Consider the following 14840-nt stretch of genomic DNA (forward strand, 5'->3'; position numbering starts at 1 on the left):
TGGACAAGAAAAGAGAAGAATTTCAGTGGATTACTTATATCAATTGTAAATTAAATTAAAATTTTGATTAGGAAATATAACATTTTTATTTCTAACTTAGAAGAAAAAGTTGATCAATTGATAAATTTAAATTAAACTAACGCCAAGCAGAAGAAATTTCAAGAATTAAATTGAAAAAAAAAAAAAAATAATAATAATAATAATAAATAAATAAATAATAGTATTAATAATAATAATGTTAATAAAAATAAAAATATAATTTTATGCCTTTTTCCTTTCATCAGTATATATTATGTATACAAAATAAAAATAAACAACAAAATAATAATAATAATAATGTTAATAAAAATAAAAATGGAATTTTATGCTTTTTTCCTCTCATCAGGATATATTATGTATATTAAATAAAAATAAACAACAAAATAATAATAATAATAATTTTTTTTTTTTTTCAAAATTATCTTCTTTTGTTTTAAGAAATATATACTATGTATATAATTTTTTAGTATATCTTTAATTCTATTCCTTATTTTTGCTATTAAAATTTGTTGCATATATTTAATATCATAGACTTTAATTTTATTTATTTTTTATTTTTATTTTAATTGTTTATTAAAAAACAATTATTTTGCCACTTAATATAAAACAAAAAAAAAAAAAAAAACAAAAAATCTCTTTGTTTCTCTTTAAACATAAAAAATAATATATGTGATTTTTTTAAGACTTTTTCTAATCAATCCAATCGAATTTGGCTCAATTTTTTTTTAAAATATTTCAATCAATTAAACAAAAGATGATTTTTACTAGGAATAAATAAGTTTTAGGCTCAAGCAAAAAAAAAAAAAAAATAAATAAATAAATAAATAAAATAAAAAAATAAAATAAAATTCTATATATACCATTTTTTAATGACAAATTTGAAAAGAGAAGAATATAAAACAGTAGAGTTTGTTATATTCCTATACTTTAGCAATAAATCTTGAAATCGATATGCCATAAAAAAGTTCGATTTGACTCACTTAATCCCAACTATATAAGACCTAGGCTTATCCGATTTGCGCTGCTTTTTGTATTTTCCACCTCAATAGTTTCGCACTAAAATGCAGCTCCCAGCCTTGATCCGAGCATATTACTGTTATACAATATAAATACAACTTTTGCTGTTCGCAACAAATCTCTCTGAATGCAATGACATAAAAACGTGACCAACTCTATCTGACACTCTTGCTCGGTTTCCTCGTCCATCGCCCCAACTCTGGCTGTGTTTTGGGTATGCGTTGACAGCAACCGAAATGGCCACAATTTGCGGCTATGTACAATTTGGCCAGGCATCAATCTGTGCGCATGTTAACCAAAAAACCATTACAAACAAGCCAGACAATGTCGTAGAGAGAGAGAGAGAGAGAGGGAGAGTCGGAGAATCTGATATCTAGAGAAGGCGAGAATGGGTAACGGATGACACGTGCTGCGTAGCATTTCCGTTTCCGCTTGCGCTTTTCCCTGCAGACGAAGATGTCTCTGTGTGTGTGTGTGTCAAGTGCTTTGCTTTTTACCTTTTTTTTTTATTTTTATTATTTTTTAAGCATTTTGCACTGTGGCTTGTGTTATACGCGGCGTATGCGCAATAATTTTTAAGCCAAGGCAGGTTAAGTTGGCTGTCGGACTGTGTTTGTGTGAGAGTGTGTATGTGTGTGTGTGTGTGTTTTGGGGGAAGTGGGAGGACTTTTTGGGGTCTACCAATTTAATATTTGAGCAGTCTGTGGGCATTGTTAGAGTTGGTTAGGCATTTGCCTGACTTGAAACTTAATTAACATTTGATTGATAAAGGTCACACACTCACTCACACACACACACACAAACATTTGTGAGTGTCTCTCTCAGCGTGTGTGTGTGTATGAGTTGTTGTCTGCATGCAAATGAAAATTTTCAATGCCAGCGGCGTGTCTTCTGCCCCTGATTATGTAAACGTGTGTGTGTGTGTGAGTGTGTGTGTGTGTGTGTGTCTGGCTGTGTGTGCGTGCTCCAAATTTTAATTAGTATTATAAATTATTGCCAACGGTGCTGTAATTAAGTGTATGTGAGTTCAGTTGATTTGCACACACACACACACACACACACACACACACACACACACACACAGACACACATACACATGGGCACACATTTGAGGCAATTAAATTTTTGACTGCCACACACAGTTAAATAGTGGGCGTAGCCACAATCGATGCCTGATTCACCCTCTCTATCTCTTGCTCTCTCTTTCTCTCCCCCTAGTCACCCTTTCTCACTTTCTACATTAGCTCTATGCAAATATTTCGTTTAAATTTGCATAAAAATCAGAAATTTAGTGGAATTGCCATTTGATTTGATTGGGCCAATTGAATTGGGAGCACTGCTTGAAAGGCAGCCAGTCAGACAGACTTTGCTCAGCTGTTGCTAAGCAGCTTAACAGCAGCAGCAGCAGCCGCGCCCCCTTTCTCACCGCTCTTGAGCCACACTTCAACTTTTGTCACATGTGCGCTGCAAATTGCATTTTGCTTAACACTTTTTGCCAGCCCAAGCCAACGGCAAAGGATATCAGATAGACAGACAGACAGACAGAAGGAGAAAGCCAGATTGAAAGAGCGGCAGGAAGAGAGAGGGAGAGCGGCAGGCTGAGTCCCTCTCGAGCTGCACAAAAGGCAAAAAGTAATTTGAGTTTAGTGCATTGATCGAACTGCCTTCAGCCACATTGCAACAACATTGACGAAAGATATCACGACAGTGCGTGGCGGACGACTTAGCAATTGGAAATTGGTTAGCTCAATTTCAATCATCATTTGACGCACTTTATCATATGTATTAAAAATTTATTGATATACGGCAAAAGAGCCATAAAATACTTCAACACAAAACACGAAAAGAGCCCGAAAACTGCAAAGAACCAAAAAACCAAAATGAAACTCAGGCACTGATGATAAGACATGGAGAGTGTGGACTGCCGAGGGGCGGAAACGGGCAGGCGCAGGCAGCCATGGAGAAAATTCAATAAATTGCTTGGCTCGACATAAAATAATGCTGCATTATAGACTTGGCATGCCACAGGCTGACAAAAAAAAAAGAGACAAGAAAAAAAGAAGCAAAACCGCCAAATGTTGCCCTGGGGAGCGCGTTACGATGCCGAGACAAGGACGGCAGCAATCAAGCAACAACAACAACAACAACAATAGTGTCTAAGGGACAGACAACAGATACTACGTGCGACATACGCCAAGTGCCCCCCGCAGGGCTTACAGCACGCCTCTCACCTCGCCCCCTCTACACTCGCTCAGCCAGTGGGCTCAACCTTTGGCAGAGTTTTTCCTTCTGGTTTTCTCTATTTCTGTTTTTTTGTTTTTTTTTTTTTTTTTTTTTTTGTTTCGTGGTAATTCAAATTGTCGCTGGGCAGACGAAACAATGACAATCGAAATGGCAATGAAACTGCCAATGCTTGAGGTAGAGGTTGGGGCTTGGCCGGCGCAAAGGAGTGGGAGTGGGAGAGGGAGTGGGAGAGGGAGAGCGAACGGGAGAATGGGCAGTCGAGAGTTGGGGGCTGCGCGACTTGAGCATCGATTTCTATTTATGTTTTATGGAACGTAAAATGATTGGGCCACAACGGAAGGCGACAATCGACACGAGCCAAAGACAGCGATGCAGCGAAATGAGTACCAAAGTGCTCTAGAAAAAAGAGACGAATGAAAAGGAATCGAGAAGAAAGGAAAAGAAACGAAAGTGTAAAACGCCAATGAGCAATGCATGGCTAGATGGTGCGCTGCAGAATTGTTAATTAAAATAAAAAAATAAAAAAAAAAATAAACAAAAAAATTGAGAATGCTATTTAGAATTTTATGTATTTTAATTTGAGACTCTTCAATTTATAAATACTTCACTATATTCAACCAGCTGTACTCATGCTCAAGTAATTAATTGACAAACACAATATTTAGTAGCTATTATATTTAAAACTTTAGAGAATAGTTTTACATTAAGTACTTTTTTTATTATTATCACATCAATTATTTTTATTTATTTATTTATATGGGACACTTTATTTTTAATCAATTTACTGCATACAAAAGTGTTGTGTTTAACAATTTTTTCTGTGAAAATATTTGTCCATAATTTATTTATTTATTTATTTTATATAATTTATTTAAGAGTTTACTAGCAGCATTTATGTGGATTGTAATATATTTTTATAATTAATTAATTTTTTTTTTAAATAAATATATTTATGTATATACATATACACATATATAAATATTTAATTTTTTCAAATTTTTTAACATTAGTAAAACAATGTTGTGCTAAAATTTTGTAGAAAGAATTACATATGTATTTTTAATTATTTTTTAGTTTTACACTCTTCTTCTTCACTTCAATTTTCAATTTTTGTTTCAATAAAAAAAAATTGTTTGTATTAGTTTTCATTCTGTTAAAGAACTTAAATAGAAATTGAGACAAGAAATACTTTTTTTTTTTTTTTTTGCTTATTAATTAATTAATTTATTTTTTGAAGTTAATACTCTGACTCCAGTTTATACAAAAATATGAATGGATATATATTTCTATATTTTATATATTAATATATTTATAGATATTAGAAACAACAAATAGATATAACCGATTGTTTATTCATTAAATTCAGCTAAAATTCATTTGCGAAGTATTGAAATTTAGTTTTTACTTGATTTCTTTCGTTTATTCTTGACTTCAATTAATATTCACATTCCCACATACCCGATTTACATGTACTTTACAGGATATTTGGCGGCATGGCACGCATCTAAAGACGTCAGATAAAGGCGTGCAATGGGCGGAACCAAACGCGCGACGATATCAGCAAAATGCTTGCGACGTTTTACGTTGAGAGGCGCACGCAAAGAGGCTGTGTAAATTACCGCTTCCTTTTCCTCATTTTACTTTCACTCTTACGCTGTCTCTCTCTCTCTCTCTCTCTCTTTCTCTCTCTCATTGTCTGTGTATGTTTTTATTTATGCGTTTGTGTTTGGGCTGCCTTTTGTTACTGTTCGCATATCTTTGAAAAGTTGGCGTGTGTTGTTGTCACGCCGGCTAGCATCTTAAGTTGATGTGGTGTTAAGTATTGTTGTTGTTGTTGTTGCACTTGAAATGATGAACTGACAGCTGCTGCTGCTGCTGCTGCTATTGCTGGTCTCTCTCGCTCACACTCTCTATCTCTCTCTTTTTCTATGTGTGTGCGCGTAATGGGCAGCGTCAAGTGCTAAATGAGCTCTTTAAGTTGTTTTTCTTTTCTTTTCCTTTTCAGCTGCCCAGCAACAGCCAAACCAAATTCTTAAAGTTTCTCTTATAGATCTTAATGAGACTTGCTTGAATGACAGATTTTTGAAAGATTTTCATAATAATCATGAATAAAGTCTATTCAACAATAGATTGAATACTGTCTGCTGTCTGCTGCTGTCTGCTGCTGTCGTCCTCGAGTTCATTACATTCATTTTTGGTCCATCAAAAATGTCCCAGGGAATTCGTGGCTGGCCTAAAATTTATCGATCAAACTGCAAAATTGAGCATTGAGGCGAGCAACATTAATGACTAAATAATTGATCGAATTGCTAACGGGCATTAAGAGAAATTAGCTGTTTTTGTCAAAAAATGCGAGACAGTAGGAGAAAGAGAGTGAGTGAGAGAGAGAGAGAGAGTGTGTTAGAGTGGGGAGTTGGTAGGGAGACCGGGCGAGTGCCTTCAATTTGCTTGGCCCCAAAATGATATTGGCTAAGCGGCTTATGCTCTACCCTCTGCCACACACACATGTGCTGTCCTTATATGAGCGTGTTCGAGTGTGCGTGTGTGTGTGTGTGCTAAGTGAATAAAAATCTTTTTTGCACAATTCATTAAACGCAAATTATGCCCCAGAGATGGCAGTGGGTGGAAAGCGCGCATTGCTCTCAGCCGTTGCCCTTTTTTTGTGTGTATTATTCTGCTTGCCACGCACACGCAGGGCATACAAATTCTATACAGACACACACATACATACACACTTAAATACACACATACATACATTGAACGTAAAAGGATTCACACACGTGCTCGTCCAACAGACGCTGCCTGGCACTTTGGTGTCTGGTCAAAAAGACAATGACCCCGGCAGCAGGAGCAACAACAACAACAGAAGCAGCAGCAGCTCACAAAAAGGTGCCAAGCGACAACAACAACAGCAACAATAGCAACAGCAACAACAACTCTTGTGTAGCGCATTTACCTTGTGCAGCTGGGAACAAAAAAAAAGTTAATAAAGCGCACTTGGCCTGGCGCAGCTGCTGAACAATAAAAAAATCATAGAAATACTGCCTTGCTATGCGTTTATAACCCAAGTCCATTAAAATAATAGGCAAAACACTGAAATTGTTAGTTAAATGTGGCTGGGCTATAAAAGAAATTAATTACAGCTCGTTGTTTGTTTTTTTTTTTTTTTTTTTTTTTTCTGCACAGTCTGAGCAAATGGGCGTGGCAGGAAATTAAATTTCGACGGAAAGAAAAATGGTTTTAGATATTGGTTTAATTTTGTTTTGGTTTATTTTAAAGCCATATCTTATCCCACATTTAATTTAGAAAGTGTAGCATACTTTTTGGAGTATAATTTTGTTTATTTTATTTTATTTTTTTTTTTTTATTATTATATTAAATTATTTAATTTTTTTTTTTTATTATTATTTAAACAGGCTTTTTACTACCGAATTGGCAACTTAACAAGTTGAACATAAAAACACAATTATTTACAGTACACACTACAGAAATTTCATAACAATAATTATATAACAATATAAATTTTAATGAAATGTTTAATAAAGTTTTTGTAAATACTGAAACTACAAATTTATTTATTTATTTATTTATTTATCTAATATTATGTATATTTCAGATATTTTATTCATTCGCCTAATATATAGAGCAAGCTTTAATAAATAAAACACAAAAAAATTACAATTTTTTTTTTTTTAATGAACAATGTATTTATAAAAAAAAAAATCAACTATATGACTCAAATATATACAAATTAAAAAAAAAAAAAAAAAAAAAACAAAAAACAAAAAATGTCTGGCAGCTTTAAACGATTTTATACTAAAAAAAAGTAAAAAAATCAAATGTAATTTTTTTTATTATGATTATTGTTGTCTTTGTTATTTGTGCGTCTCAATGCGAAATTATAAAAAAAGAATATTAAATTTAATATTGCACTTAACTGGAAGTTAAAGCCCTTCTAGTTGCAGTTGTCATGCAAATGTAGTTGCTCAACATTTGCCATAGATTTGGGCACACATTGCGTATACGCAGCATTGCAATCGCTCAACAATTTGCATTGACGTCACGTGGCAGCAGGTAGCCGGAGCAGCAGCAGGAGTAGCAGCTGCTGTCACTGTTACTAGAACATTTGGCAGGAAATGCATTGATGGTCAGCAATGTTTATTTTTTTTTTTTTCTCTCTATTTTTTGCAGTTTGTCTTTCCTTTGTTCTATCGTTTGCATTATTGAAGCACTTCGGGGAGCATTCGCATTGTTTAACAAATGTTGAGTCCATGCAGTATTTATAAGCTGATTGCTGTTAGCCATAATCGAGAGCAGCAGCAGAAGCAGCAACACGCACAATTACAGCATTTTTGCATCAATAAGAGAGAGAGAGAGAGAGAGAGATAGAGAGAGTTATATAGGAAGTCTGATAGAGCGCATTTCCCACTGGCTCTCAATGTGTGACAATCAATGACAGTTCTGTCGCTTGGCTTTCTGTCACGCTACTGTCGTCCCACTCCCACAGCTACTGTCGTCCCACTCCCCCTCCCTCCCTTACTCTCACTCTCTCTCTTTCACTCTCTTTCTGCCTCCCTCTTCGTTGTCTTTCATCTGCCTCTCGGGTCTTTTGCTGCGCTGCGGCTCATCATTTGTTGCACTTGACGTTTGGCGTGCATTTAGAAAATTGGTATGGGAAAACTATTTTGCAACAGGTAAAAAGCAGCCTGTACTCACATCACTGCCACGCCCCATTTGCTGACAAGCTGGACCAAGCTCAAATTTTTATAGAAAATCAAATGGCCGAAGTACGCAAAGTTTTCGTTTAAAGCTCAAAATGGAAATTGAAATTCCAAGGCGTCAAGCGGTTGGGGTCGAATGGATATATATGTGTGTGTGTGTGTAGTTGTGTATGTGCCTTATCGGTTTTGTATTGAAACACAAGCTAAGAACGGGGCAACAATAAATTTTGCAGCGCATACTTCAAATGTCTAAATGCGGCAGCGATAAAAATTTCTTTATTGTGCCAAAAGCACACATACACACACATAGACTCACACACACACACACTCGCACACTCTTACACAAGAGTCCAGTCAGTTTTGCCTTTAAGCGTTTTACATTGCATTCTCCATCTTTCTGGGTTTTTGGCTTTGACAGTTTTTGCAATTTATATTTATTTTGCCAGCTGCACACACACACACACACACACACACACATAGACTCTAACAACTAGCCGTTGGCCACTTGTGCATAAATTAAGATAATCACGCATCGCATTTGCTGCTTAGCATGTTAGCCTTGTGTAGCTTAGAGCTGACCTCTATTAACTGTCAGCTGCCTGGCTAACAATTTATGGCCATATCAAGTTGCTCTGGCAGCTGCTTGTTTGTAACTAGCTTTAATTTGATGGCATTCAATTGTCGCGCACTCTCTTCAACGCCACGCCATGCCACGCCGTGCCACGCCACGCCACGCCACTTGGCCATTGTTAATGTGTGCCAATCAGGCTAAATGGCCGTGGCTCATCATCGGCGCTGGCCATATTTTGAGTGGGCCTTGTCAATTGGCGACTTGAGCTGTCAACGGCTAATGAATTGTTTGTAGCCACAGCTAATCAATGAGCCACAGACTCAGCGAGCTGGAGCACTGCAGTGCTTCAGCATTCGCATCAACATTCGCATCAGCTTTAAGCTGAAATTTAAGGCAACAGCAAAGCTGGTAAACAAACATGCATAAATGGCTGGCCAGAAAGCAGAGGCTTATTGAGCCAACTGCTGACCACTAAGCACGACTCACAAAACCATGTAAATTATTTGCATAAGTACTCGAAGCAGACAGCAGACAGTAGAGAGAGAGAGAGCAGAGAGGGGAAGAGTGAGAGTGAGAGAAAGACTTCATGTTGGGTTCATTGTTGGCCTGCGGCACGTGCTGCTCATATTAAAGCACACACTCATACACACAGCGTGTGTGATCATGGCCAGGGCCATTAGCTCTCTCACTCTCTCTCTATCTCTCTCTCTCTCTCTCTCTGACAGTCGCCCATTGGTGTTGTCTTATTATTTTAATGGCCATTTTACTGTGTCGATTCGAAGTTGTTTTTTATTTATTTTTTTTTTCCTGTGCTGTCATCCTCGACCTTAGCCTTAGCCAGCATAGACAGGCCATGATTTTAATACCAGCTTAATATCAATTTTTTTTATGCCACGCTTTAGCCACATAAATACGTGCTCAAATGCTGCTAGCCAAATGCTGCTGCCGTTATTTAATCTCAATGATTTGACATATTCACAATAATGCAGCAGCTCCAAATGACAAACGTCTCATTGCACAATATTAAAAATCAAAGTATATACAGAGAGGAGAATCGATACGGTATTATTGTTTTATAACAGAGAGAGGGAGAGAGGAAGAGAGAACGAGAAAGAGAGAAAGAGAATAGAATAATAGATTAAATTGTATATGGAAAATTGATAAGAAAACGATATTTAACAGAATGAGTGGATAAGTCCAGATAGATAGAAATGAAGAAAGATAGATAGGAATGTAGAGGAAGAAGATGCAGAGTGAAAGAGCAAGACATAAAGCAATAAAGAAAGTGAGTAAATTTAAAGTAAATAAGTAATTAGAGTAGCATTGAGAGATAGATAGAGACAGAGATAGAGAGAGAGAGAGATAGAGAGAGAGAGAGAGAGAGAGAGAGAGAGAGAGAGTGAAAGAGAGTGAGAGAGACTGAGGGAGCTTTAGAGAGCTCCAGATTGAGACAGAGATTAAAATAAATATATAAATTGAGAGATAGATTAAGAGAGAGGAAGACAACGTATGCTTCATTAAAATTAAAAAGCTTTTAATTAGCTTTCGATATATACACGATAAGACATGTTTGCACCGAAAATCCCCTCAATCCAGTTGACGTATATTCGATATTATTATTATTAAGCTGACGCAATGAACATGAACGTCTGATAAGACAACAAAACAAAAAGAAGAAAAGGAAAAAAGAAAAAGCAAAAAAGCGAGTTTTAATAATTAAAGATTTTTTTTTTTAATATATATAAAAATATTATTGTATTAAGGCAAATGAGTGCAAGCAGCTTGCGCTGCCTAACAATAGATGGCGCTAGTCGAGCGCTTTCGCCTCGAAGTTTATTTACGCTTGGGAGATTTCAATTTTATTCGGGTTCATTTCGCTAAATTCAACTTTCAAGCACTTTCGGGAATAATTGTCCTTGTGCTTATTTTTATTTTTATTTTTGTTCAAGTTGTTGTTGTTGTTTCTTACAGTTTGTCGCGCATATTAGAAAAGTTGTAGTGTTTTTTCTTTTATTGCAACTTTTGTTTCTGCCTTGGAAATGAGCGCATTAAAATAATTGTTACCGCCACAAATTAAATTTATACGCGTGTAATTTATGCAATGTCTCCTGTCAAATTTGCACAGCATTCCAATTTAATTTATATAACATAAATTCAAGCATTGCTGTTTGGCATTGGGCTTCCGTTTTGGCTTTGGCTTTGGCTCTGGCTTTGGCTTTGGCCAAATGCAAATTGAACAAAAGTTTGACCCACAAAACTTTTGAGCGTCAAGTGGCATGGGAATAGACAATTTTTAATTAAAATTAATGCAAAAGGTTGCCCTTTTGCCTGCTTAATTAGCAAAGCTGCACCTACAACTCGACTCAAGCTTTTTGCATTTCAACAGGTTTTCAAATTTTTATTCGCAATAAATATGATGGAGTTCCATTTAGGCCAATCATCCATAAACAAAGGAGTTTATCGGGCCCTTGGGGCTCAGCGTCGGCGGCTGATGTGTTTGCAGTATCTCAGTGGTGCTCTCAGCGGCTTCAATAGTTGTTTCCACATAATGATTGTACATGATGTTCAGCAGACCTCCAACGAGCACTTAAAAAGCAAATATTTTATATATTTATATATATGTAGATGAAATCTTTAGCCAAAAACTCACAGGCAATAGCCCAGGCCAAAGTGCTGCCAAGTAGTGAGCGATGACTGACGATCTCCCGCAAGCCAGCATACAGCAGAGCGATGAGTGTGATCGAGGTTACGATCATCCAGAATATCTGAAATTTATCCTTGTGCTGGCTATGAGCTTTTAGCACGCCAAAGAGCAGAGCCATAGTGGCCGCAAATTGCAGTAGGCGTATTTCCTCCAATTTGATATTCCCTAAATATAAATTGAGCTTACACTCATATCACTATAGTATATATTATGTTTACAGTTTATATATGTGTGGATCTTACAGCGATAAGGCAGCGCATTTGTGGCCATTGTTAGGCCAAATACGGCTAGGCAAATGCCAATTTCCATATATCGCTTGAGCGAAAACATGGCAATACAACGTTCCAAAGCTAACTAAACTCAATGATAAGTGTAAATCAATATTTGTATAAAGCTGATAGTGTGTTTATCTTTATTTGATTGTTTACTCTCTTTCACTACAGCTCTCTCTCACTCACTCGCTCTCTCGCTCTCTCTTCTTCTATCTGCCGATTTCTTATCAACTTTATTGCGCCTTTTGTTGAAAATCAACTTTGGCTCATATTAATTCTGTATGGTTACATTTAATTGATCGTACGAAGGCAGCGGATCCTTGGTTTGAACAATTGGATTTGGTACTTGAGCTTGTGCTGCAGCTGCCTCTGCGATTTCCTTCGTCATCTCCACATATTGCTGATAGACGAAATACAGCAAATATCCCATAAGAACTGCAATAAAAATTGTTATTGTTCAGATATTCCAATTATCAATTGGCAGACTTTGAGCTCAATCTGAACTCAACTGAACGACTCACCAGTTAGGCCCACAATGAGGCAAAGCAAAAAGAATTGCCCCACAAATCCAATAAAGTCGTAAAAGTCGAATAGTTCTCTACCTATATATATTAGACAGAAGTAGCAGAGGAAACTGAAGAGAACACTTGACACAATAAGCCAAAAGAGTACAAATTTTTCCTTATGCATCGCATCCTTCTTCAGCAGGCCAAAGAGCAGCGAAATAGTTGCCATCAACTGCATGCAACGCAAAATATTAAGAAAGGCGCCATCTGCATTTAAATGTTCAACAATTAGCACCAATCCGCATTATGTATGTAAACATATTATACACATTTGTTACTTACAATCGCGATATTCATAATTTGAATCAATGGCAAATGTGGCTAGGGCCAAGCCCATGGCAATCGGGCCACTAGCGATCAGACAATGTTGTTTGGTTAACATTTCGATTCGGCAAATGAAGACTGACTGAAATTTGGATTGCTCCAACAGCGAAATACATGTCGATTATTGTTATCAATTGATACTGACTGCGCAATACTCGCTTACTTTACAGAAGACCACTAATTTCTATCAATTATAACATAAAGACTGTGCAATACCCTCTCGGATTGATAGCTATATAGATTATCATCACAGTTCATCAAGCTATAGATCATATACGATATAGATAAAATATAAATATATATAAATATAGATAAAATATAAATATATATAAGTCCTTATAATATCTCATCAAGTTTAAGCTAATATCTTTCCATTTTATAACATTTCACGAATCTGCTCGCTTTACTTATCGAACAAGCATAAATAGGGAATGTAAATATTTATATATATATCTATATATTATACCCATTTCCCTTGTGAGCGGGCATAAACAAAAGTTATTTTTATCAGCCCAATCACAGGTTGCGTCTCACTATCTCATTTTGAGAGAGAAATTGTTTTATGATGCAGATAACGATTGATTTCAAATATTTTGTGTTTCTAAAGAATCAATTAAACGAATTCAATGCCTGTCAAGTAGTGGTCCAAACACAGCAATATAAAGACATCATATGATATACCCGATTGGTTTACTTACTGAGCAAGCAGGGACAGACAGTTATTAATTATCAGCGCTCTCTAACTCTCTCTCTCTCTCTCTCTCTCTCATTTCTGTGTCACCTGCTTGCTATCTATCATAGATTACAAGAGGTAATTTTATTATCCTTATCGGTTAATACATTATTATCTGTCTCCCTATCTCTCCCTCTCTCTCTCTTTCTCTCTCGACGCTGCATACAAAGTTTGCTTTGCTCAAGCTCAACTGCACGTACACCACATAGATTGTGAATAATAGCCAATTGCATATGATATATGATAATACAGCAAAATCGGAGGAATTCTGAACTCAGCCAAAAGAGAATCTATCGATGCCTAAATCCTAATTTGTCATCGATTGCGGCAGCTGAAACCAAACAGCAAATGCAATCAACGACTGCACTTCCTCATACATAAGCCACGATATGTAAATATATGAATATATATATAGTAGAATCCCTATAATTCGATTTACACAGAATTTCAATTTATAGAGAATTATTGAGCACGAATTTCTTTCAAGGGGATAGAATTTTTGTTCGATTTATCGCGAATTTCGATTTGGCGGGTTTATCGAGCCACGACTTTATTTATTTATCAGATTATATGTTAACCATAGACTGTAATTATCAATACAATTATAGAGATAACACGAGTTTATGTCGTTGCTTATCAAAACGAAAATATCTTTATGATATATTTAGAGTTTAGAGTTTAATTTGAAAATTTATCGATACCCTGATATCGATAGATAAATTCAAAGAATCATTTGATTTTAATTCAAATAACTTGTTAATTAATAATGCTGTATTTTGGCTATTAAGTTTTAGTATAATTTCATTATGATTCCAAATAGATATATTTGTATAGAACGATATTCCTATTATAGATTTTCGATCTCGATTGACGACACGATGTAGTTGACAACGACAGCTTTTGGCCCGTTGGCCCTATATTTTCGTTAGCTCAACGAAAACTTTTACAAGTAACTGTCTCTATTAACACTTTGTCTTTATTAATATTTGAGCAAATAGTTTTGAAGACGTGGAGGCAGGGTAGAAGGATTTGTGCCTGAAGCGTATTAACTTTTTAACTTTTTTGGCAAGCCATTTGACCACACAAAGTCAAAAAGTTGCATTCATAAGAAATCCAATTGGTCACACACACACGCACTCAGCCATGAAAAGTTCATAAAGCAAAATGAATGCATAACTAAATCAGGCATATGCACACACACACAAGCAAACACACCACACCCACACACGCACAGACACACACAGACTGAGTTAGGCACATTGTGCATTCATGTTCATTTGATAGCTAAACTTTTGCTATTTGTGCATAGAAAACTTTTGGTTTTTTGGGGTTTTAGTGGCAATTATTTTTACATTTAGCGAGTTAAGTTCTTAAATTGGCTGCCACCCGGCATATAAACAGGTGCAGGCAGAGCTGCAAGGGTTGCTCTCTTGAGTTGTCGTTCTCTCTCGCTCGCGCTCGCGCTCTCCGTCTATCTGGCTGGCAAAAGGCGAAAAGTTTTAGCACAACTTTTCAGCGAATTGAGTTTTTAATTAAAATTTGTTTTACTCTAACACACACACGCACACTAATATATGCGAGGCACTGGTGTGTGTGTGTGTGTATCTCACATAAGTCATTATGGCGCCTGTGACGTCACTCGCTTAGCG

At 36.1% G+C, this 14840-nt stretch overlaps 2 protein-coding genes across 3 annotated transcripts; both read right to left on the minus strand.

The window, feature by feature from the left end:
* Window positions 1-10961: 10961 nt before the first annotated feature.
* LOC108616503 (uncharacterized) lies at window positions 10962-11666 on the minus strand. 2 transcript variants are annotated; one of them, XM_018011738.2, is made up of 3 exons: window positions 11539-11666; window positions 11243-11461; window positions 10962-11178 (listed from the first exon to the last, which is right to left on the minus strand). In XM_018011738.2, exons 1-3 carry the CDS (start codon window positions 11624-11626, stop codon window positions 11030-11032), a joined length of 456 nt encoding a protein of 151 aa, XP_017867227.1. In that variant the 5' UTR covers window positions 11627-11666; the 3' UTR covers window positions 10962-11029. The 2 variants fall into 2 exon arrangements, with proteins under 2 accessions (XP_017867227.1, XP_089326727.1); XM_089470601.1 differs by having other exon boundaries at window positions 11515-11641.
* Window positions 11667-11677: 11 nt separating this feature from the next.
* Window positions 11678-12577, minus strand: LOC108616506 (uncharacterized). The gene is made up of 3 exons (XM_018011740.2): window positions 12417-12577; window positions 12090-12341; window positions 11678-12003 (listed from the first exon to the last, which is right to left on the minus strand). Exons 1-3 carry the CDS (start codon window positions 12514-12516, stop codon window positions 11840-11842), a joined length of 516 nt encoding a protein of 171 aa, XP_017867229.2. The 5' UTR covers window positions 12517-12577; the 3' UTR covers window positions 11678-11839.
* Between the last annotated feature and the right edge of the window lie 2263 nt (window positions 12578-14840).

This window comes from Drosophila arizonae, chromosome 5 (genome assembly GCF_054131065.1).
Source record: "Drosophila arizonae isolate 15081-1271.41 chromosome 5, UAZ_ARI_1.0, whole genome shotgun sequence".
Classification (NCBI taxonomy): domain Eukaryota; kingdom Metazoa; phylum Arthropoda; class Insecta; order Diptera; family Drosophilidae; genus Drosophila; species Drosophila arizonae.

Bases quoted from the DNA above. Each gene is read 5' to 3' on its own strand.
- LOC108616506 (XM_018011740.2), bottom strand. From the start codon at position 12,516: ATGTTAACCAAACAACATTGTCTGATCGCTAGTGGCCCGATTGCCATG. The intron at 12,342-12,416 runs GTAAGTAACAAA...ATTTAAATGCAG, and splicing joins AAATTATGAATATCGCGATT to ATGGCGCCTTTCTTAATATT. The intron at 12,004-12,089 runs GTGAGTCGTTCA...TTTTTATTGCAG, and splicing joins CCTCATTGTGGGCCTAACTG to TTCTTATGGGATATTTGCTG.
- LOC108616503 (XM_089470601.1), bottom strand. From the start codon at position 11,626: ATGTTTTCGCTCAAGCGATATATGGAAATTGGCATTTGCCTAGCCGTA. The intron at 11,462-11,514 runs GTAAACATAATA...ATTTATATTTAG, and splicing joins GATCCACACATATATAAACT to GGAATATCAAATTGGAGGAA. The intron at 11,179-11,242 runs GTGAGTTTTTGG...TTGCTTTTTAAG, and splicing joins TTTGGCCTGGGCTATTGCCT to TGCTCGTTGGAGGTCTGCTG.